This window comes from Pristiophorus japonicus, unplaced genomic scaffold (assembly GCF_044704955.1).
Source record: "Pristiophorus japonicus isolate sPriJap1 unplaced genomic scaffold, sPriJap1.hap1 HAP1_SCAFFOLD_193, whole genome shotgun sequence".
NCBI classification, from domain to species: Eukaryota; Metazoa; Chordata; class Chondrichthyes; family Pristiophoridae; genus Pristiophorus; species Pristiophorus japonicus.
The window spans coordinates 632,035-657,509 of record NW_027251621.1 but is presented as its reverse complement, the minus strand read 5'-3'; the positions used below and the strand labels follow the sequence as shown (position 1 = coordinate 657,509).

The 25,475-nt window shown below is 46.3% G+C and overlaps 1 protein-coding gene across 1 annotated transcript in view; it reads left to right on the top strand.

The window, feature by feature from the left end:
* Positions 1-25,475, top strand: part of LOC139243953 (DNA mismatch repair protein Mlh3-like) — a 67,298-nt gene that overhangs the window by 17,288 nt on the left and 24,535 nt on the right. Inside the window, exons 3-4 of the mRNA XM_070870915.1 lie at positions 8,898-9,005; positions 19,691-19,770. Of these exons, the coding sequence (XP_070727016.1) occupies positions 8,898-9,005; positions 19,691-19,770 (188 nt within the window). The remainder of the gene's footprint in view (positions 1-8,897; positions 9,006-19,690; positions 19,771-25,475) is intronic.

Here is a 25,475-nt window from a genome sequence, read left to right as displayed (position 1 = left end):
CCCTGATAATAAAGGATGACATAAGGACAGAAGAGAGAAAGGAACTTGGTTTGGAAGATCAGGAAGTAGAATCCGTGTGGGTGGAGATGAGGAATAACAAGGGGCAGAAAACACTGGTGGGAGCAGTGTATAGGCCCCCTAACAGTAACTAACCGTTGGACAGAATATTAAATCAAGAAATAGTAGGAGCTTGTAACAAAGGTAATGTCTCTACCACCCTTTCAGGCAGTGAGTAAAGGTGGGGGACTTTAATCTTCATATAGACTGGACAAATCAAATTGGCAAAGGTGGTCTGGAGCATGAGTTCATTGAATGCATTCGGGACAGTATCCTAGAATAATACGTCATGGAACCAACCAGGGAACAGGCTATTTTAGATCTTGTATTGTGTAATGTGACAGGGTTAATTAGCAACCTCATAGCAAAGGATCCTCTGGGGCAGAGTGATCATAATATGATAGAATTTCACATTACGTTTGAGAATGACTTGCCTAGGTCTAAAACTAGAGTCTTAAACTTAAAGTCAATTACATTGGTATGAAGGGCAAGTTGGCTAAGGTAGATTGGAAAAATAGATTAAAAGATATGGCAGCAGATAAGCAATGGATGGCATTTAAAGAAATATTTCATAATTCTCAACAAAAACACATTCCATTGAGAGACAAACTCCACAGGAAAAGTGATCCATGCGTGGCTAACTAAAGAAGTTAAGGATAGCATTAGATTGAAAAAAGATTAAGAAAAGGGAGGTTCAACGAGACCTGGGTGTCATGGTACATCAGTCATTGAAAGTTGGCATGCAGGTACAACAGGTGGTGAAGAAGGCAAATGGTATGTTGGCCTTCATAGCGAGGGGATTTGAGTATCAGAGCAGAGAGGTCTTACTGCAGTTGTACAGGGCCTTGGTGAGGCCTCACCTGGAATATTGTGTTCAGTATTGGTCTCCTAATCTGAGGAAGGATGTTCTTGCTATTGAGGGAGTGCAGAGAAGGTTCACCAGACTGATTCCCGGGATGGCAGGACTGACATATGAGGAGAAACTGGATCGACTGAGCCTGTATTCACTGGAGTTTAGAAGGATGAGAGGGGATCTCATAGAAACATATAAAATTCTGACGGGACTGGACAGGTTAGATGCAGGAAGAATGTTCCTGATATTGGGGAAGTCCAGAACCAGGGGACACAGTCTAAGGATAAGGGGTAAGCCATTTAGGACCGAGACGAGGAGAAACTTCTTCACTCGGAGAGTTGTTAACCTGTGGAATTCTCTACTGCAGAGAGTTGTTGATGCCAGTTCATTGGATATATTCAAGATGAAGTTAGATATGGCCCTTACGGCTAAAGGGATCAAGGGGTATGGAGAGAAAGCAGGAAAGGGGTACCGAGGGAATGATCAGCCATGACCTTATTGAATGGTGGTGCAGGCTCGAAGGGCCGAATGGCCTACTCCTGCACCTATTTTCTATGTAAGAAGCTTATAATGTTGCGAAGAATATTGGTAAGCCTGAGGATTGGGAGAGTTTCAGAAACCAGCAATGGGTGACCAAAAAAATGATAAAAAGGGAAAAAATAGACTGAGAGAAAACTGGCAGGAAATATAAAAATATTATAAGAGCTTCTACAAGTATGTAAACAGGAAGAGTGGAGCAAAGTAAACATTGGTCCCTTAGAGACTGAGGCAGGAGAAATTATAACAGGGAATGAGGAAATGGCAAAAACGTTAAACAAAAATAGTGGGAAAGCAAGGGTGTAATGATGGTGAGGAACTTAATGTAATTCATATAAGTAGAGAAAAAGTACTAGAGAAACTAATGGGACTAAAAACCTGACGGTCTACATCCTAGGGTTCTAAAAGAGGTGGTTGCAGAGATAGCAGATGCATTAGTTTTGATCTTTCAACATTCCCTACATCCTAGAATGGTCCCAGCGGATTGGAAGGTAGCAAATGTAACATCGCTATTCAAGAAAGGAGGGAGAGAAAACAGGGAACTACAGGCCAGTTAGCCTGACAGTTGTAGAGAAAATGCTGGAATCCATTGTTAAGGAAATGATATCAGGGCACTTAGATAATCAGAACATGATTAGGCAGAGTCAACATGGTTTCATGAAAGGGAAATCGTGTTTGACAAATGTATTAGTTTTTTGAGATGTAAATAGCAGGGTAGATAAAGGGGAACTAATGGATGTAGTATATTTGGATTTCCAAAAGGCATTCGATAAGGTGCCACATAAAAGGTTTACACAAGATAAACAAGTCTTTGTCAGGTTGGCAGGCTGTAACTCGTGGGGTGCCGCAAGGATCAATGCTTTGGTCTCAGCTATTTGCAATCTATATTAATGACCTTGATGAAGGGACCGAGTGTAATGTATCCAAGATTGCTGACGATATAAAGCTCGGTGGGACAGTAAGCATCTGCAAAGGGATATAGATAGACTAAGTGGGCAGTGAGATGACAGACGGAGTATAATGTGGGGAAAAGTGAGGTTATTCACTGGTAGGAAGAATGGAAAAACAATATTTTTTAAATGGTGAGGAACTTTTAAATGTTGGTGTTCGGAGAGATTTCGGTGTCCCTTGTGCAAGTAACACAGAAAGTGAGCATGCAGGTACAGCAAGCAATAAGGAAGGCAAATGACATGTTGTCCTTTATTGCAAGGGGGTTGGAGTATGAATAAGGAAGTCTTGTTACAATTGTACAGGGCCTTGGTGAGACCACACCTGGAGTACTGTGCACAGTTTGGGTCTCCTTATCTCAGGAAGAATATACTTGCCTTGGAGACAGTACAACGGAGGTTCACTAGATTGATTCCTGGGATGAGAGGGCTGGCTTATGATGAAAGATTGTGTAGAATGGGCCGATACTCTCAGGAGTTTAAAAGAATGAGGTGTGATCTCATTGAAATATCCAAGATTCTGAAGGGGATTGATGGGGTAGATGCTGAGAGGTTGTTTCCCCTAGCTGGAGTGTCTCGAACTAGAGGACACAGTCTCAAGATAAGGGGTAAACTATTTAAGACAGAGATGAGGAAGAATTTCTTCACTCAGAGGGTTGTGAATCTTTGGAATTTTCTGCCCCAGAGGGTTATAGATGCTGAGTCTTTGAATATATTCAAGGCTGAGATAGATCGATTTTGGAGCAATGCTGTGGAGGAGGATTTCCTGGAGTGTATAAGGGATGGTTTTCTAGACCAATATGTCGAGGAACAACTAGAGAGCAGGCCATTCTAGACTGGGTCTTGTGTAACGAGAGAGGATTAATTAGCAATCTGGTCCCTTTGGGGAAGAGTGACCATAATATGGTAGAATTCCTCATTAAGATGGAGAGTGACACAGTTAATTCAGAGACTAGGATCCTGAACTTAAAGAAAGGAAACTTTGACGGTATGAGATGTGAATTGGCTAGGATAGACTGGAGAATGATACTTAAAGGGTTGATGGTGGATAGGCAGTGGTAGACATTTAAATATCACATGGATGAACTACAACAATTGTACATCCCTGTGGTGTAAGAATAAAAAAGGGAAGGGGGCTCAACCATGGCTAACAAGGGAAATTAGGGAAAGTGTTAAATCCAAGGAAGAGACATATAAATTGGCCAGTAAAAGTAGCAAACCTGAGGACTGGGAGAAATTTAGAATTCAGCAGAGGAGGACTATGGGTTTAATTAGGAGGGGAATAATAGAGTATGAAAGTAAACTTGCAGGGAACATAAAAACTGACTGCAAAAGCTTCTATTGATATGTGAAGAGAAAACGATTAGTGAAGACTAATATAGGTCCCTTGCAGTCAGAATCAGGTGAATTCATAATGGGGAACAAGGAAATAGCAGACCAATTGAACAAATACTTTGGTTCTGTCTTCACTAAGGAAGACACGAATAACCTCCCGAAAACCTAGGGGACCGAGGGTCTAGCGAGAAGGGGGAACTGAGCCAAATCATTATTCGTCAGGAAATGGTGTTGGGGAAATTGAAGGGACTGAAGGCTGATAAATCCCCAGAGCCTGATAGTCTGCATCCCAGAGTACCTAAGGAAATGGCCCTAGAAATAGTAGATGCATTGGTGGTCATTTTCCAACATTCCATGGACTCAGGTTCAGTTCCTATGGACTGGAGGGTAGGTAATGTAACCCCACTTTTTTTTTTAAAAAAAGGAGGGAGAGAGAAAACAAGGAATTATAGACCGGTCAGCCTGACATCGATGGTGGGGAAAATGCTGGAATCAATTATTAAGGATGTAATAGCAGCGCATTTGAAAAACAGTGACTGGATCCGTCCAAGTCAGCATGAATTTATGAAGGAGAAATCATGTTTGACAAATCTTCTGGAATTTTTTCAGGATGTAACGACTAGAGTGTACAAGGGAGAACCAGTGGATGTGGTGTATTTGGATTTTCAAAAGGCTTTTGAAAAGGTCCCACACAAGAAATTAGTGTGCAAAATTAAGGCACATGGTATTGGGGTAATGTATTGAAGTGGATAGAGAACTGGCAGACATGAAGCAAAGAGTGGGAATAAACGGATTATTTTCAGAATGGCAGGCAGTGATTAGTGGGGTGCCGCAGGGTTCATTGCTGGAACCCCAGCTATTTACAATATACATTAATGATTTAGACGAAGGAATTGAATGCAATATCGCCAAGTTTGCAGATGACACTAAGCTGGGTGGCGGTGTGAGCTGTGGGGAAGATGCTAGGAGGCTGCAGGGGAACTTGGATAGGTTAGGTGAGCAAGCAAATGCATGGCAGATGCAGTATAATATGGATAAGTGTGAGGTTTTCCACTTTGGTGGCAAAAACAGGAAGGCAGATTATTATCTGGTGACAGATTATTAAAAGGGGAGGTGCAACGAGACCTGGGTGTCATGGTACATCAGTCATTGAAGATAGGCATGCAGGTACAGCAGGCAGTAAAGAAAGCAAATAGCATGCTGGCCTTCATAGCGAGGGGATTTGAGTATAGGAGCATGGAGATCTTACTGCAGTTTTACAGGGCCTTGGTGAGACCATACTTTGAGTATTGTGTGCAGTTTTGGTCTCCTAATCTGAGGAAGGACATTCTTGCTATTGAGGGAGTGCAGCGAAGGTTCACCAGACTGATTCTCGGGATGGCAGGATTGACATATGAAGAAAGACTGGATCGACTGGGCCTGTATTCACCTGAATTTAGAAGAATGAGAGGGGATCTCATCGAAACATATAAAATTCTGCCGGGACTGGACAGGTTAGATGCTGGAAGAATGTTCCCGATGTTGGGGAAGTCCAGAACCAGGGAACACAGTCTAAGGATAAGGGGTAAGCCATTTAGGACCGAGCTGAGGAGAAACTTCTTCACTCAGAGAGTTGTTAAACTGGAATTCTCTACCACAGAAAGTTGTTGAGGCCAGTCGTTCGATATATTCAAAAGGGAGTTAGATGTGGCCCTTACGGCTAAAGGGATCAAGGGGTATGGAGAGAAAGCAGGAATGGGGTACTGAGGTGAATGATCAGCCATGATCTTATTGAATGGTGGTGCAGGCTCGAAGGGCCGAATGGCCCACTCCTGCTCCTATTTCTTATGTTCTTATGTTCTAATGGACTGAGTGGATGTGGTCTGTAAAGCAGTCACCCAATCTGCAGTTGGTCTCCCCAATGTAGAGGAGACTGCATTGTGAGCAGCGAATACAGTATACTACATTGCAAGAAGTAGAAGTAAATCGCTGTTTCACCTGGAAGGAGTGTTTGGGGCCCTGGACAGTGGGAAGGGAGGGGGTAAAAGGGCAGGTTTTGCATCTCCTGCACTTGAATGGGAAGGGGAGGGGGTGCTGGAGGTGATTGAGGAGTGGACCAGGGGGTCGCGGAGGGAGCGGTCCCTTCGGAATGCTGAGAGGGGATGGGAGGGGAAGATGGAAGCAAAGTGAATGAAATTTTCTAGTTCAGGACGAGAGCAGGAAACGGCACCAATAGTCATCCGTAGTGTTTTGTTTTTGTATTACTGATACAGACAGACTAGATTAATCCCCGAGCAGCAATCCTCAGTATCCAATGCAAAGCCAGGTATGCACTTGGCATATATATGTAAATATATCTATGATGTATTAAAAGATTTGCATGGTGTTCACTTCCTGTGTCACACTTGCTTTCTGTAACACCTCTGTTATAAAACCATGCATCTCCTGACTTACCAGGAACATTGACACTTACAATTTGCTGGCAGTTGTAACATTAAATGTCTTACTCCCTCTGTCACATTTGCTTCCTGTATCACACTTTTGCCCTAACACTGATGATTGGTTCAGGGTAAAATCAGCAAGTCGGAATGAAGAGGTAGGGAAGGTACGAACAGACAGCAAGGAAACTACTAGTGAGAAACTGTAAAGGTCTTTTGCAAACGACCAATCGTGAATGAGACAGGAGAATCTACTAATAACAAAACAAAAGTGAAGTGAACAAATTCAATCAATAAATGCTTTTTAATAAAAATTTTCATCTGCCATTTTTTTCTCAACTGAAATTTCTAATGCCCAAAATAAGGTTTCAACCAAAAATAACAAAACGTTACTTATTTTATCATAACGCTTATACTTGCCCATTGAATTGCCATTAAAGTTTTTACTCAAAGCCGGGGCTTGGACTGGACCTTTGTGCCCTGGCCTTTGGCTCTCTGAGCTGAAGATAGATCCTGCAGCCTGAGCTTGTGCACTGTGCACTGTTTCCTTTGGTGTATCAGGAGATTCAGTTTGAATTTTTGCCCTTCCAGTGCAGGCCTTGTCCTCTGGTTTCTACCTGTGGCCCTGAACCCGCCTTCACGTCTTTGTCTCTGTTGGTTAGCTGTACTCTCACCTCTGTCTTCCATAGCCTTGCTTCCATCAGGCCAATCACTATCCCCCACTTGTGTCACTCTGACACAGCCCCCAACTCCACTCCCCCCCCCCCCCCCCCCCCCCAAGACTGAAGGATGCAAATCTGAAGGTTTGTGGCACACAACTGTCCTGATTATCAGTGACCAGGTCTGGCATACACCAGACAAGCAAGGCCCTGTCTCATTCTCCTCAGCCAATACCACCTACTATTTCAGGATAATCATGGAACATAAAGAGAGTCCTGAAAGATAGGACAATCCAAGGCTCCTCTTCTCAATGACCAGTTGCTTCCTTCGTTCCCTTGTCCGTCCCTTCTGCCCACACTTCTGACAGCAAGTTCAAGGAGCTTGTGGATTTCTTCATATTGAAGATAATCACCATCTGTACAGCTGTCCCCATCACTTCCTCGTCCTCTGTCCCTGGCTCCTTCCTACTCTAATTCTGCACCTTCAGCTTTTTATACTTTATCTCCTATCTACCTGCTCCAAACTTATCCACGAGATACCATTATCGTTCCCCTCCGAATTACTCCCATTACTGTCATAGAAACATAGAAAATAGGTGCAGGAGTAGGCCATTCGGCCCTTTGAGCCTGCACCACCATTCAATGAGTTCATGGCTGAACATGCAACTTCAGTACCCCATTCCTGCTTTCTCGCCATACCCCTCAAGTTATACCCATCAGGAAAGGATGAACAGGCTGGGTCTATTTTCTCAAAAGAGACAGCTGAGGGGTGACCTAATAGAGGTCTTTAAAATTATAAAAGGGCTTGATAGAGTAGACACACACACACACAGTGTTTCCACTTGTGGGGAAGAGCATAACTAGAGGCCATCAATATAAGATAGTCACCAAGAAATCCAATGAGTAATTCAGGAGAAACATCTTTACCCAGAGAGTGGTGAGAGTGTGGAACTCACTGCCACATGGAGGGGTTGAGGCGAATAGTATCGATGCATTTAAGGGGAGGCTGGACAAGCACATGGGGGAGAAGGGAATAGAGGGTTATGGTGATAGAGTTAGATGAGGAAAGACAGAAGGCATTGGAGTGGAGCATAAACGCCGGCATGGACTGGTTAGGCCGAATGGCCTGTTTCTGTTCCGAATATCCGATGTATTCTCACTATTACCTCATTTGCAAGCTCCCTTTTCTTTCTGAGGTCCTTGATCATGTTATTGTCTCCCAATTTTTTGTTAGTCTCTCCCTAGTCAAACCAGTCCACTCTGGCTCCGCCCCTCTAACAGCATTGAAACTGCCCATGCCAAAGTCTTGAATGACAAATTCTGTAACATATAGAAACATAGAAAATAGGTGCAGGAGTAGGCCATTCGGCCCTTCTAGCCTGCACCGCCATTCAATGAGTTCATGGCTGAACATGCAACTTCAGTACCCCATTCCTGCTTTCTCACCAAACCCCTTGATTCCCCTAGTAGTAAGGACTTCATCTAACTCCTTTTTGAATATATTTAGTGAAATAGAAACAGTGGCCGTGTTTATTACCCAGCCCCCTCCCGCCCCCGAGTCTTTTGTGTCTTGTCTGCCATTTGATATGATCTGCCATCCTCTGCCAACACAGACTCTTGTCCAACACAGATCCTCCATTGTCCAGCTCTGTGGGGCAGCCTGTGCACAATTCCATTTTTACCTATCCAAACACAGCCAGTACATCATTAATAATGGCTTTCCTTCACCACTTCTCCCCCCCGCCAACACACACACACACACTGCTGCCTCTGGAATCTCCCAAGGATCCATCCTGAGGCCATTGTAGCACCACTATCCCAACTGAGATCAGTCAACTCAGCGGGCGGTAAGCTGGGTGGCTTGCTGGTCTGTGTGTCTCCGGCCCAGTGGTGCTTTAATTGGGGTAGCTCTGGTGGTTGACTTGAGTACACCCAGTCATCAGAGCTCGAGAATCAAGACAACTAACTCATTTATCATCCTGTCAATTCCCACACACAAATATGTGGTACCTCCTGTTTAAAGAACGGTTCTGCCTGATCAGTTTCTGGCTATTCACATGGAGTGTAAACTAACTCTTTGCTTTCTCTGCAGGCTTCCAGTACCGGTGCTACCCGTTCCGGAGCCATAGCCTGATTCCTTTCCTACCACGGCCACGTGAAGAGAGGCAGAAAGGCAGAGCCGGTGAGGGGGTCAGCGGTGGTGAGTGTGGTTTGGCAAGGCAACATGTGGGTCAGAGATCGATAGATTTTTGGACATTAAAGGAATCAAGGGATATGGGAATAGTGCAGGAAAGTGGAGCTGAGGTCGAAGGTCAGCCGTGATCTGATTGAATGGCGGAGCAGGCTCGAGGGGTCGTGTGGCCGACTCCTGCTCCTATTTCTTTGGTTCTCGACCCTTACATAAGATCATGAGGGCACAGATTTAAGATGATTGGCAGAAGAACCAAAGGCGACGTAAGAAAAAACTTTTTTACGCAGCGAGTGGTTGGGTTCTGGAATGCACTGCCTGAGAGGGTGGTGGAGGCAGACTCAATTTTATCTTTCAAAAGGGAGTTGGATAAGTATCTGAAGGAAAACCTTTTGCAGGGCCACAGGAAAAGTGCAGGGGAATGGGCACGGGCTGAGAGTCGCACGGGCTTGATGGGCCGAATGGACTTCCACGTTGTAACTATTGTCTGATTCTATGAAGGGCCGAATAGCCTAATCCTGCACCTATTTCTTATGTTCTCCATTCCTCCTACAAGCTCCAGGTGTTTGAAAGGGGGGAGGGATCTACAAGAAACGTAAGCAGCCTAAATATAAACAAAACAGGAAAAGAGAGCATAGGAAAGAATAAAGTAAGGGAGGACATTGACAGCAAGGGGGCAAATAGAGTTATAGAACAGGAGTTTAAAAAGATGGTTAAACATAAAGTGAGAGGAAATCCTATTCAAAATGAGTTTCACTGCCTGTACGGCAATGCACACAGTGTCCGTAATAAAACAGGGGAGCTGGAGGCAATCATGCATTGGGAGGAGCCAGGCGTAGTCGGGATTACTGAGACATGGCTACAGAAAAATCAGGACTGGGAATTAAACATTGCAGGGTATAACATATTTAGAAAAGATAGAGAGGGGAAAAGGTGAGGTGGAGTAGCTGTACTTTATTACGGATAACGTGGGACTGGATTTTCGTTACTGTCCATTTCGCGGCGTTATTCATGGCGGGGCGGTAATTATAGCACCCGAGAAAAGTCTGTGCCTCAGTCAGCAAAATTCATCAACTGGGCCCTGAGTGTGGGGCGGAGCACCATGGGCAGCGTTACATACCTCTTTTAGGGTGCAAGGCCAGCTCAGCAACTGAAAATCCATTGCGAAAGAGCTGGTCTCTGAGCGTCCTAAGAGGCTTTTGTGGCAAAGAAAAATTGCAATACCTTAAACACCACAATAAACTAAATCGCAAAAATAAAACTAAACAAAACAATCAAACTTACCTCCTCAACCAATTCTGTCACTCACCGCCGCCGGGCCAGGCAGTCTCACCATGGGGCACTATAGGGTGAGCACACAACAAATTTCAACATGCAGTCGCAACCGACAGTATTGCACGCCCGTTCGACGCTCCCGGGCGGTTCTGCTCTGGCCCCCGAAAACCAGCAACTAACTTGCTGGCGGGGCACCGGAGGCTGGGCGTCTGCCCGCCCACCCGCCCGGAAAACCTTTCCTCCGCCATTACCGCCCCTCTGGGCTGCAAACTGAGACGGCAACATAACAAAAACTCAGTCCATAATGTCTGTAGAGAAAAGGGACGCAGCTATCAGCAAGACAAAAATAAAATCCCAATGGATAATAACTTTTATTTATATAGTGCCTTTAATGTAGTAAAACATCTCGAAGGGCTTTACAGCCGTGTTACAAGGGGCTTCACAGCCGTGTTACAAGACAAAACAGATAAATTTGACACCAAGCCACAAAAGATAAAGGCAGATGATCAAAAGCTTGTTTAAAGAGCTGGGTTTTAAGGAGCGTCTTAAAGGAGGTAGAGAGGCGGAGAGATTTAGGGAGGGAGTTCCAGAGCTTAGGGCCCAAACAGCCGAAGGCACATCGATAGTTGAGTAGTTATAATGAGGGATGTTCAAGAGACCAGAATTTGAGGAGCGCAGACATCTTGTGGTGAGTGTGGTTTGGCAAGGCAACATGTGGGTCAGAGATCGATAGATTTTTGGACATTAAAGGAATCAAGGGATATGGGAATAGTGCAGGAAAGTGGAGCTGAGGTCGAAGGTCAGCCGTGATCTGATTGAATGGCGGAGCAGGCTCGAGGGGTCGTGTGGCCGACTCCTGCTCCTATTTCTTTGGTTCTCGACCCTTACATAAGATCATGAGGGCACAGATTTAAGATGATTGGCAGAAGAACCAAAGGCGACGTAAGAAAAAACTTTTTTACGCAGCGAGTGGTTGGGTTCTGGAATGCACTGCCTGAGAGGGTGGTGGAGGCAGACTCAATTTTATCTTTCAAAAGGGAGTTGGATAAGTATCTGAAGGAAAACCTTTTGCAGGGCCACAGGAAAAGTGCAGGGGAATGGGCACGGGCTGAGAGTCGCACGGGCTTGATGGGCCGAATGGACTTCCACGTTGTAACTATTGTCTGATTCTATGAAGGGCCGAATAGCCTAATCCTGCACCTATTTCTTATGTTCTCCATTCCTCCTACAAGCTCCAGGTGTTTGAAAGGGGGGAGGGATCTACAAGAAACGTAAGCAGCCTAAATATAAACAAAACAGGAAAAGAGAGCATAGGAAAGAATAAAGTAAGGGAGGACATTGACAGCAAGGGGGCAAATAGAGTTATAGAACAGGAGTTTAAAAAGATGGTTAAACATAAAGTGAGAGGAAATCCTATTCAAAATGAGTTTCACTGCCTGTACGGCAATGCACACAGTGTCCGTAATAAAACAGGGGAGCTGGAGGCAATCATGCATTGGGAGGAGCCAGGCGTAGTCGGGATTACTGAGACATGGCTACAGAAAAATCAGGACTGGGAATTAAACATTGCAGGGTATAACATATTTAGAAAAGATAGAGAGGGGAAAAGGTGAGGTGGAGTAGCTGTACTTTATTACGGATAACGTGGGACTGGATTTTCGTTACTGTCCATTTCGCGGCGTTATTCATGGCGGGGCGGTAATTATAGCACCCGAGAAAAGTCTGTGCCTCAGTCAGCAAAATTCATCAACTGGGCCCTGAGTGTGGGGCGGAGCACCATGGGCAGCGTTACATACCTCTTTTAGGGTGCAAGGCCAGCTCAGCAACTGAAAATCCATTGCGAAAGAGCTGGTCTCTGAGCGTCCTAAGAGGCTTTTGTGGCAAAGAAAAATTGCAATACCTTAAACACCACAATAAACTAAATCGCAAAAATAAAACTAAACAAAACAATCAAACTTACCTCCTCAACCAATTCTGTCACTCACCGCCGCCGGGCCAGGCAGTCTCACCATGGGGCACTATAGGGTGAGCACACAACAAATTTCAACATGCAGTCGCAACCGACAGTATTGCACGCCCGTTCGACGCTCCCGGGCGGTTCTGCTCTGGCCCCCGAAAACCAGCAACTAACTTGCTGGCGGGGCACCGGAGGCTGGGCGTCTGCCCGCCCACCCGCCCGGAAAACCTTTCCTCCGCCATTACCGCCCCTCTGGGCTGCAAACTGAGACGGCAACATAACAAAAACTCAGTCCATAATGTCTGTAGAGAAAAGGGACGCAGCTATCAGCAAGACAAAAATAAAATCCCAATGGATAATAACTTTTATTTATATAGTGCCTTTAATGTAGTAAAACATCTCGAAGGGCTTTACAGCCGTGTTACAAGGGGCTTCACAGCCGTGTTACAAGACAAAACAGATAAATTTGACACCAAGCCACAAAAGATAAAGGCAGATGATCAAAAGCTTGTTTAAAGAGCTGGGTTTTAAGGAGCGTCTTAAAGGAGGTAGAGAGGCGGAGAGATTTAGGGAGGGAGTTCCAGAGCTTAGGGCCCAAACAGCCGAAGGCACATCGATAGTTGAGTAGTTATAATGAGGGATGTTCAAGAGACCAGAATTTGAGGAGCGCAGACATCTTGTGGTGTTGTGAGGCTGAAAAAGATTACAGAGATAGGAAGGAGCAAGGCCATGGAGTGATTTGTAAACAGACAATAAAGGATCAATCACACTAATCGTGGATGGAAGGTGGGGGAAGAAATATCCAGACAAATTAGGGAAATGAATAAAAAACATGGAATAATAATCACGGGGGATTTCAACTACCGCAATATTAATTGGACAGAAGAGGTCGGTAAAGGGGATAAGTGAATGCAGTTCCTACAGTGTGTACAGGACCACTTTCTAACCCAATATGTAAAAAGCCCAACAAGGGAGGATTCGCTATTGGAGTAATGGGGAATGAACCAGAGAAGAGAAGAGAAGTACAAGCAGGGGAACATCTAGGCAATAGTGATCATAATAAAATACGCTTTAAGATGATAATAGAGAAAGACATAAGTATGATGAAAACCAGATTAATAGATTGGAGAACAGCTGATTTTGAGGGGCTGAGAATAGAACTTGGGAAAATTAAATAGGTAACAATATTGGCAAACAACGATGTAAAACAGCAATGGGAAACATTTAAAATGGTGTTTAACAGAGTGAAGGAACAATATATTCTGCTAAAAGGAAAGAACAAACTAAACACTAATGAGACTCCATGGATGAATAAAGACATATGAAACAATTGAGGGCAAGGAAAGGCATTCATTAACTACATCATCATAAGCAGTCCCTCGGAATCGAGGAAGACTTGCTTCCACTCTTAACATGAGTTCTTAGTTGGCTGTACAGTCCAATACGAGAACCAAATCTCTGTCACAGGTGGACAAATAGTTGTTGAGGGTAAGGGAGGGTGGGACTGGTTTGCCGCACGCTCCTTCCGCTGCCTGCGCTTGTTTTCTGCATGCTCTCGGCGACGAGACTCGAGGTGCTCAGCACTTCCTCCACTTAGGGCGGTCTTTGGCCAGGGACTCCCAGGTGTCAGTGGGGATGTCGCACTTTATCAGGGAGGCTTTGAGGGTGTTCTTGTAATGTTTCCTCTACCCCCTTTGGCTCGTTTGCCGTGAAGGAGTTCCAAGTAGAGCGCTTACTTTGCGAGTCTCGTGTCTGGCATGCTAACGATGTGGCCCGCCCAACGGAGCTGGTCAGTGCTTCGATGCTGGGGATGTTGGCCTGGTCGAGGACGCTAACGTTGGTACGTCTGTCCTCCCGGGATTTGTAGGATCTTGTGGAGACGACATTAACTACCTGGGCGGCAGGGAGTGCACGGTAAGAGAGAATACAAAGAGATTCGGAGAGAAGTCAAAAAAACAATTAGGAAGGCAAAGAGGAACTATGAAATTAAATAATCAAGGAACATAAAACAAAATAGTAAAATATTTTACAGGCGCATCAACAAAAAAAGGAAGGTTGGGATGGGAGTAATGTAATTAAGGGATAGACAGGATAATACGCCAGATAACGATCGGGAGATGGCAGAAATATTAAAAATGTCCGAAGTGCTTCAGTATTTACCAGGGAGAAAGAACAGGTGGACATGACCGATAAGTGCATTTAAAATAAAAAAAGGGGATATTTTAAATAAACTAATTAAACTCAAAGGGGATAAAACTCCTGGTCCGGATGGATTACATCCACGCATTTTAAAGGAATCTAGTGAAGAGGTAGCAGAGGCATTACTACACATATTTAATAATTTGTTAGAACAAGGTGCAGTGCCAGAGGACTGGTGGATAGCTAACGTAATACCTATATTTAAGAAGTGGGATAGAACATGTCCAGGGAACTATAGACCAGTCAGTTTAACATCAGCGGCAGGAAAAATAATGGAATCCCTACTAAAGGAGAAAATAGAAGAACATCTAGAAACCAAAAATATAATAACGAATAGTCAGCATGGATTTCAAAAGGGAAAGTCTGGCTTGACCAACCTCACTGAATGTTTTGAAGAGGTAACAGAGAGAATAGACAAGGGTAATGCAGTAGATGTAATTTATCTAGATTTTCGAAAGGCCTTCGATAAGGTACCCCACAATAGACTGATGGACAAGGTCAGAGAATGCAGGGTCAGGGGACAAGTAGCAGAATGGATCGCGAGCTGGCTTCAAGACAGAAAGCAGAGAGTCGGGGTAAAGGGCAGCTATTCACAGGGGCAGAAGGTGGGCAGTGGTGTTCCACAAGGATCAGTGCAGGGACCAATGCTGTTCACAATTTATATTAACCATTCAGACTGGAATCAAAAACACAATTTCTAAATTTGCGGATGACACCAAATTGGGGGATAGACAATACTGAGGGGGACTGCAACAAATTACAGGGGGACATTAATAAACTTGCAGAATGGGCATATAATGGGCAAATGTTCAGCACAGATAAATGTGAGGTATTACATTTTGGGAGGAAGAATAGGGAGGTCACTTATTACTGGGAGGGTGTGAGTCTGGGTGGGGTAGAGGAACACAGGGATCTCGGATACAAATACACAAATCACTAAACGTTGTGACACAGGTTAACAAGGCCGTAAAAAGCAAACCAAGCTCTCGGGTTTATTTCTAGAGGGATAGAATTGAAAAGTAGGGAAGTTATGCTAAACCTGTATCGAACCTTGGTTAGACCACCCTTAGAGTACTGCGTACAGTTCTGGTCGCCATATTATAAAAAGGATATAGAGGCACTGGAGAGGGTGCAGGGAAGATTTACAAGGATGATACCAGAAATGCAAGGGTATACATATCAGGAAAGGATGGACAGGCAGGTAACTATAGGCCGGTTAGTTTAACATCTGTAGTGGGGAAAATGCTTGAAACTATCATTAAGGAAGAAATAGCGGGACATCTAGATAGGAATAGTGCAATCAAGCAGACGCAGCATGGATTCATGAAGGGGAAATCATGTTTAACTAATTTACTGGAATTCTTTGAGGATATAACGAGCATGATGGATAGAGGTGTACCGATAGATGTGGTGTATTTAGATTTCCAAAAGGCATTCGATAAGGTGCCACACAAAAGGTTACTGCAGAAGATAGAGGTACGTGGGGTCAGAGGAAATGTATTAGCATGGATAGAGAATTGGCTGGCGAACAGAAAGATAAATGGGTCCTTTTTCGGGTTGGAAATCGGTGGTTAGTGGTGTGCTACAGGGATCGGTGCTGGGACCACAACTGTTTACAATATACATAGATGACCTGGAAGAGGGGACAGAGTGCAGTGTAACAAAATTTGCAGATGACACAAAGATTAGTGGGAAAGTGGGTTGTGTAGAGGACACACAGAGGCTGCAAAGAGATTTAGATAGGTTAAGTGAATGGGCAAAGGTTTGGCAGATGGAATACAATGTCGGAAAGTGTGAGGTCATCCACCTTGGGGAAAAAAAACAGTAAAAGGGAATATTATTTGAATGGGGAGAAATTACAACATGCTGAGGTGCAGAGGGACCTGGGGGTCCTTGTGCATGAATCTCAAAAAGTTAGTTTGCAGGTGCAGCAGGTAATCAGGAAGGCGAATGCAATGTTGGCCTTCATTGCGAGAGGGATGGAGTCCAAAAGCAGGGAGGTCCTGCTGCAACTGTGTTGGTAAGGCCGCACCTGAAGTACTGCGTGCAGTTTTGGTCACCTTACTTAAGGAAGGATATACTGGCTTTGGAGGGGGTACAGAGATGATTCACTCAGCTGATTCCGGAGATGAGGGGGTTACCTTATGATGATAGATTGAGTAGACTGGGTCTTTACTCGTTGGAGTTCAGAAGGATGAGGGGTGATCTTATAGAAACATTTAAAATAATGAAAGGGATAGACAAGATAGAGGCAGAGAGGTTGTTTCCACTGGTCGGGGAGACTAGAACTAGGGGGCACAGCCTCAAAATACGGGGGAGCCAATTTAAACTGAGTTGAGAAGGAATGTCTTCTCCCAGAGGGTTGTGAATCTGTGGAATTCTCTGCCCAAGGAAGCAGTTGAGGCTAGCTCATTGAATGTATTCAAATCACAGATAGATAGATTTTTAACCAATAAGGGAATTAAGGGTTACGGGGAGTGGGCGGGTAAGTGGAGCTGAGTCCACGGCCAGATCAGCCATGCTCTTATTGAATGGCGGAGCAGGCTCGAGGGGCTAGATGGCCTACTCCTGTTCCTCATTCTTATGTTCTTATGTCTCTTTTCTCTTGAAAAAAGAAGGCTATGTGGTGACCTAATAGAGGTCTTTAAAGTTATGAAATGTTTTGATAGAGTGGATACAGTGAGAGTGTTTCCATTTGTGGGGAAGAGCATAACTAGAGGCCATCAATATAAGATCGTCACCAAGAAATCCAATAGGGAATTCAGGAGAAACTTCTTTACCCAGAGAGTGGTGAGAATGTGGAACTCGCTGCCACAGGGAGGGGTTGAGGTGAATAGTATCGATGCATTTAAGGGGAGGCTGGACAAACATATGGGGGAGAAGGGAATAGAGGGTTATGGTGATAGATTTAGATGGGGAAAGACGGGAGGAGGCTCGAGTGGAGCACAAACGCTGTGTCGGATTGGTTGGGCCGAATGGCCTGTTTCCGTGCCGTATACCCTATGTAAAAACTAAGCCTAGTGTTACATAATCACTGCAGAGTGAGGTGGAGCCCTGCACTGTATGCCATGGTGTCTCAGTACACGTGTAAGTGTGCATTGCAGTGCTGTGTGTGGCAGTGCTTGAGAAGGCCAGCTGGGGTTGAAACTATACACCCAGCATCAGCCCGTCAACAGTCATGGAGAGAGTTGGAATTGGAGATGAGGGAGTGGAGCTTTGAGCACGAACTGCAAAAGGTCTATCTATTCCCCTGACTATAGAAGCTCCCGCTACTCCAACTCTATTCTTGTTTCTTATCGCTTGTCTTATCCCTCGCTCCATTATCCCACACTTCCTCTGAATCACTGTGCATCCCATACTCGTCAAACAGGAACTCGGGGCTTCCCTCCAACTTCCCCCGCACTGAGGGCGGGATATCTCCACACTGGGAGCATATAACCGCACCCCCCCCCCCGCCACACTGAGAGAATAACTCCCCCACACTGTGAGCAGATACCGCCCCCCCCCCCCCCCCCACACCACACTGGGAGCATATAACCCCCCCCACCCACACACACACAGAGAATAACCCCCACACACTGAGGGCAGATACCCCTCCCCCACACATTGCGAGCATAACCCCCCCTCCCCCCACTGAGGGCAGATACCACCCCTCCCCGCATTGAGGAAAGATAACCACACCCCCCCCCCCCAAAGTGTGAGCATATACCCCCCCCCTTGCACTCCCACATTGAGAGCATATGTGTGAGGAGGACACAAAAAATCTGCAAAGGGATATAGACAGGCTAAGTGAGTGGGCAAACATTTGGCAGATGGAGTATAATGTTGGAATGTGTGAGGTTATGCACTTTGGCAGAAAAAAAATCAAAGAGCAAGTTATTATTTAAATGGAGAAAGATTGCAAAGTGCTGCAGTACAGCGGGACCTGGGGGTACTTGTGCATGAAACACAAAGGGATAGTATGCAGGTACAGCAAGTGATCAGGAAGGCCAATGGTATCTTGGCTTTTATTGCAAAGGGGATGACTATAAAAGCAGGGAAGTCTTGCTACAGTTATACAGGGTATTGGTGAGGCCACATCTGGAATACTGCGTGCAGTTTTGGTTTCCATATTTACGAAAAGATATACTTGCTGTGGAGGCAGTTCAGAGAAGGTTCACTCGGTTGATTCCGGAGATGAGGGGGTTGACTTATGAGGAAAGGTTGAGGAGGTTGGGCCTCTACTCATTGGAATTCAGAAGAATGAGAGGTGATCTTATCGAAAGGAATAAGATTATGAGGGGGCTTGTCAAGGTGGATGCAGAGAGGATGTTTCCACTGATGGGGGAGACTAGAACTAGAGGGCATGATCTTAGAATAAGGGGCCGCCCATTTAAAACTGAGATGAGGAGGAATTTCTTCTCTCAGAGGGTTGTAAATCTGTGGAATTCGCTGCCTCAGAGAGCTGTGGAAGCTGGGACATTGAATAAATTTAAGACATTGATAGACAGTTTCTTAACCGATAAGGGGATAAGGGGTTATGGGGAGCGGGCGGGGAAGTGGAGCTGAGTTTCCCCCCCCCCCCACTGAGGGCAGATATCCCCTCACCCCCCCCCCTCTCCCCAACTGAGGGCAGATCCCCCCCACCCCCACTGAGAGAAGACCCCCCCCCCCACTGAGGGCAGATACTCCCCCTCCCCCCCCCCACACACACACCGAGGGCAGATACCCCCCCCCCCCGAGGGCAGATACACCCCCCCCGAGGGCAGATACTCCCCCATCCCCACCCCCCCGAGGGCAGATACCCACCCCTCTGAGAGCAGATACTCCCCCCCCCCCACCCCCCCCGAGGGCAGATACCCACCCCCACCCCCCCGAGGGCAGATACCCCCCCCCTCTGAGGGCAGATACTCCCCCCCCACCCCCCCCGAGGGCAGATACTCCCCCATCCCCACCCCCCCGAGGGCAGATACCCACCCCTCTGAGAGCAGATACTCCCCCCACCACCCCCCCGAGGGCAGATACTTCCCCCACCACCCCCCCGAGGGCAGATACACCCCCCACCACCCCCCCGAGGGCAGATACACCCCCCACCACCCCCCCGAGGGCAGATACACCCCCCCCCCGAGGGCAGATACTCCCCCCTCCCCACCCCCCGAGGGCAGATACCCACCCCCACCCCCCCGAGGGCAGATACTCCCCCCACCACCCCCCCGAGGGCAGATACACCCCCCCCACACTACGAATGCACTGATGATGATTGTGTGGCTTTGTTCTGTCTGGATAGGTGTCCCGTTGGGAGCAGGTGATTCGCTGGATTCTGTGTTTCTGGAGTGGGTGAACCCGGTGTTTCTCCGCCCACCAGAGGTAGGATCTGTCACCTGTCTGCTTTTTGCTGCATTATTAACCAATTGTTAGCTGCCCGTATCCTAACCTGCACCAAGTCCCGTTCACCCATCATCCTTGTTTTCGAATCCCTCCATGGCCTCGCCTCTCCCAACTCTAATCTCCTCCAGCAACCTACAACCCTCCAAGATATCTGCGCTCCTCCAATTCTGACCTCTTGTCCATCCCTGATTTTTATCACTCCACCATTGGCGGCCTTGCCAAGGCCCTAAGCTCTGGAATTCCCTTCCTAAAGCTCAATGCCTTGCTATGTCTCGTTCCTCCTTTAAGGCGCTCCTTAAAAACTACCTCTTCGACCAAGGATTCCTGTCCTTATGTGGCTTGGTGTCAAATATTGTCTGATAAAGCTCCTGTGAAGCGCCTTCATAGAATCACAGAATGGTGACAGCACGGAAGGTCATTCGGCCTGTTGAGCCTGTGCCGGCTCTCTGCAAGAGTGCTTCAGCTAGTGCCACCCACCCAGCCTTTCCTCACAACCCTCCATAGATGGGTTTACGGGGGGATCCAGGGGGAAGCACTCTACTCCTGGCCCACTGCTTGCTGATTCACCCTTCTCGCCTCCCTTCAGCTGCCTGGTTCCCTGAGGCAGTGAAAATAAAAGTTACGTTAAAATGGAGGCACGCAGCCTCCTTGAAATATTTGAAGGACTGATCCGCCTCCTGGAGTGGCTTGGTCGCCTGTTTCCTGACCGCAAGTGGGTGGATTGGGATTGGGTTGCCCATTTTTAACCATTGTTCCCCCTCTACCGGCCTGGGGGTTAAAATACCCCCATTGTGTCCAATTCTGGGCACCACGATTTAGGAAGGATGTCAAGGTCGTGGAGAGGGTGCAGAGGAGATTTATTACATTGGTACCAGGGATGAGGGACTTCAGTGACGGGGAGAGACTGGAGGAGCTGGGGTTGTTCTCCTTGGAGCAGAGAAGGTTGAGAGGAGATTTGATCGAGGTGTTCAAAATCATGAGGGGTCTGGACAGAGTAGATAGAGAGAGAAACTGTTCCCATTGGTGGAAGGGTCAGGAACCAGAGGACACAGATTTAAGGTGATTGGCAAAAAATCCAGGGTGGAAAGTCTGAGAATTTTTTTTATGCTGGGAGTTGCTATGATTTGGAATGCACTGCCTGAAAGGGTTGAAGCAGATTCTTCAGTAGTAGTAACTACCATTAGTTATCAGTAGTAACTTTCAAAAGGGAATTAGATAAATTGTTGACAAGATAAAATGTGCAGGGCTACGGGGAAAGAGCAGGGGAGTAGGACTAATCGGCTAACTCTTTCAAAGAGACGACACAGTCCCGACAGGCCAAATGAACTCCTTCTATGTATCTGCTGTGACTCAGTAGGTAGCACTCTCACCTCTGAGTCAGAAGGTTGTGGGTACAAGTTCAAGTCGAACTCTAGAGATCTGAGCATAAAATCTAGGCTGACACTCCAGTGCAGAACTGAGGGAGTGCCGCACTGTCGGAGGGGCAGTACTGAGGGAGTCCTGCACTGTCGGAGGGGCAGTACTGAGGGAGTCCTGCACTGTCGGAGGGGCAGTACTGAGGGAGTCCTGCACTGTCGGAGGGGCAGTACTGAGGGAGTCCTGCACTGTCGGAGGGGCAGTACTGAGGGAGTCCTGCACTGTCGGAGGGGCAGTACTGAGGGAGAGCTGCACTGTCAGAGGTGCCGTCTTTCAGATGAGGTGTTAAAACGAGGCCCTGTCTGCCCCCTCAGGTGGATGTAAAAGATCCCACAGTACTATTTCAAAGAAGAGCAGGAGAGCTCACCCCGGTGTCCTGGGCCAATATTTATCACTCAACCAACATCACTAAAAACAGATTATCTGGTCATTATCACATTGCTGTTTGTGAGAGCTTGCTGTGCGCACGTTTTCCACATTACAACAGTGACTACATTGAAAGTACTTCATTGGCTGTAAATGCGTTGGGACAGCCTGAGGTTGTGAAAGGCGCTACAGAAATGGAAGTGTTTTTTCTTTCTAACTGTGACATTTCCCTTCAGTGACCTATTAACCTGTCCCCGTGGACCCAATCTAATCCTTTCACCATTCTAAACCTCTCGAAGTCCACACTTGTCTGGAGTAAAAAGCTCCAGCTCGCTCGACCTACTTTAGTAAGTATCAATCTAGGGCCCTCCCTCTGAACCTTTTCCAGGGCCTCGACATGACCAGCGATGTGAGAAACACAAAACAAGCCAGTTCAGTACTAGCGGGTAAACTGTTTGTGAATGAGTGACTACCAGCTGTGAGTTCAACCATACCGTGGATCATGAGTTTACAGCACAAGGAGGCCATTCGATCAATCATGTCTGTGCTAACCCCACTGCCCCGCTCTCTCCCCATAACCCTGTATCAATCCCAAACTAACCCCACTGCCCCGCTCTCTCCCCATTGCCCTCTATCAATCCCAAACTAACCCCACTGCCCCGCTCACCCCATTGCCCTGTATCGATCCCAAACTAGCCCCGCTCACCCCATTGCCCTGTATCGATCCCAAACTAATCACACTGCCACACTCTCCCCATAGCCCTGTATCAATCCCAACCTAATCCCACTGCCCCGCGCTCTCCCCATAGCCCTGTATCAATCCCAACCTAATCCCACTGCCCCGCGCTCTCCCCATAGCCCTGTATCAATCCCAAACTAATCCCACTGCCCCGCTCTCTCCCCATAGCCCTGTATCAATCCCAAACTAATCCCACTGTCCTGCTCTCTCCCCATAGCCCTGTATCTTCCTCTGCTTCAAACATTTATCTACTTTTACCTCAAAAGATGCAATTGTCTCCCCTGAACCACTCCTTGTAGTAAAGCATTCCATTCTCCTGAAATCCTCTGTGTAAAGAAATTTCTCCAAACCTCTCTCAATAACAATTTGAAATTGGTGACCCCTCGGCACTGACTCCCCAATCAGAGAAATCAGTCTTTCTCAGTTCACACTATCAAAACCCTTCATACTTTAAAACCTTGGATTGTCTCCGCTCAGCCTTCTCTGCTGCAGTGGGAATGGTCCCAGTATCTCAAGTCTCTCCTCATAACTAGTTTCCCAACCCTTGATCCCCTGGTGAATCCACACTGTCCTCTCTCTGTGACTTTAGGGTCCTTACTATAATGGGGCACCTAAAACTAGACACAGTCTCTAACTGTGGTCTAACCAGTGTAATATACTTTATTCGTTGTTTACTTTTTGTAGTCAGTGCCCCAATTTATAAAGCCAGGATGTTGGTTGCCATCTTTCTGGGTTTACCAAATGCACTCTTTCTCTCAGGGAACTGTGTATTTGAACCCTCTGTTCATTCACACCCTTCAGTTTTTGAAGTATTTCTGAAGTGTGTTCAGGAGAACATTCTTGATCAGTATGTTTCCAGCCCCACGAGGAAGGAGGCATTGCTGGATCTGGTCTGGGGAATGAGTTGGGTCAAGTGGAGCAAGTGTCAGTCGGGGAACATTTAGGGAACAGTGATCATAGTATCATAAGGTTTAGGTTAGCTATAGAAAAGGATAAAGACCAATCTAGAGTCAAAAAAACGTAATTGGAGGAGGACCAATTTCAGTGGGTTGAGAACAGACCTGGCCCGGGTAAATTAAAATCAAAGATTGGCAGGCAAAACTGTAATGGAACAATAGGCTGCCTTTAAAGAGAAGCTGGTTCGGGTACAGCCGGGGTACATTCCCACAAGGGGGAAAGGTAGGGCAACTAAAGTCAGAGCTCCCTGGATGACAGTTATACAGGGTATTGGTGAGGCCACACCTGGAGTACTGCGTATAGTTTTGGTTTCCATATTTACGAAAGGATATTCTTGCTTTGGAGGCAGTTCAGAGAAGGTTCACTCGGTTGATTCCTGAGATGAGGGGGTTGACTTATAAGGAAAGGTTGAGTAGGTTGGGCCTCTACTCATTGGAATTCAGAAGAATGAGAGGTGATCTTATCGAAAGGTATAAGATTATGAGGGGGCTTGACAAGATGGATGCAGAGAGAGTGTTTCGACTGATGGGGGAGACGAGAACTGGGGGCATGGTCTTAGAATAAGGGGCCGCCCATTTAAAACTGAGATGAGGAGGAATTTTTTCTCTTGAGGGTTGTAAATCTGTGGAATTCTCTGCCCCAGAGAGCTGTGGAAGCTGGGACATTGAATAAATCTAAGACAGAGATAGACAGTTCCTTAACCGATAAGGGAGTAAAGGGTTATGGGGAGCGGGCGGGGAAGTGGAGCTGAGTCCATGATCAGATCAGCCATGATATTAAATGGCGGAGCAGTCTCGAGGGGCCGTATGGTCTACTCCTGCTATTTCTTATGTTCTTATGAAAGAGATAGAGAGTAAGATGAAGCAGAAAAAGGGGGCTTACGACAGATGTCAGGTTGAGAATATAAGTGAGAACCGAGTGTCCTGTTTCTGTGTTGTATATCCTATGTAATCCTATGTGTACAGTGGTGTTCCCCAGGGGTCAGTACTATGACCACTGCTTTTCTTGCTACATATTAATGATTTGGAGTTAGGTGTACAGGGCACTATTTCAAAATTTGTGGATGATACAAAACTAGGAAGTATAGTGAACAGTGAGGAGGATAGGGATATAGAGGACACAGACAGACTGGTGGAATGTGGTGGATGAAATTTAACACAGAAAAGTGAGGAGTGATACATTTATGTAGGAAGAATGAGGAGAGGTAATATAAACTAAAAGATACAACCCTAAAGGGGGCGCATGACCAGAGAGACCTGGGGCCTTTATAAATAGAGGCATAGAGTCCAAAAGCAAGGAGGTTATGATGAACCTTTATGAAACATAGAAACATAGAAAATAGGTGCAGGAGCAGGCTATTCAGCCCTTCTAGCCTGCACCGCCATTCAATGAGTTCATGGCTGAACATGCAACTTCAGTACCCCATTCCTGCTTTCTCACCATACCCCTTGATCCCCCGAGTAGTAAGGACTTCATCTAACTCCTTTTTGAATATATTTAGTGAATTGGCCTCAACTACTTTCTGTGGTAGAGAATTCCACAGGTTCACCACTCTCTGGGTGAAGAAGTTTCTCCTCATCTCGGTCCCAAATGGCTTACCCCTTATCCTTAGACTGTGACCCCTGGTTCTGGACTTCCCCAACATTGGGAACATTCTTCCTGCATCCAACCTGTCCAAACCCGTCAGAATTTTAAACGTTTCTATGAGGTCCCCTCTCATTCTTCTGAACTCCAGTGAATACAAGCCCAGTTGATCCAGTCTTTCTTGATAGGTCAGTCCCACCACCCCGGGAATCAGTCTGGTGAATCTTCGCTGCACTCCCTCAATAGCAAGAATGTCCTTCCTCAAGTTAGGAGACCAAAACGGTACACAATACTCCAGGTGTGGCCTCACCAAGGCCCTGTACAACTGTAGCAACACCTCCCTGCCCCTGTACTCAAATCCCCTCGCTATGAAGGCCAACATGCCATTTGCTTTCTTAACCGCCTGCTGTACCTGCATGCCAACCTTCAATGACTGATGCACCATGACACCCAGGTCTCGTTGCACCTTCCCTTTTCCTAATCTGTCACCATTCAGATAATAGTCTGTCTCTCTGTTTTTACCACCAAAGTGGATAACCTCACATTTATCCACATTATACTTCATCTGCCATTCATTTGCCCACTCACCTAACCTATCCAAGTCACTCTGCAGCCTCATAGC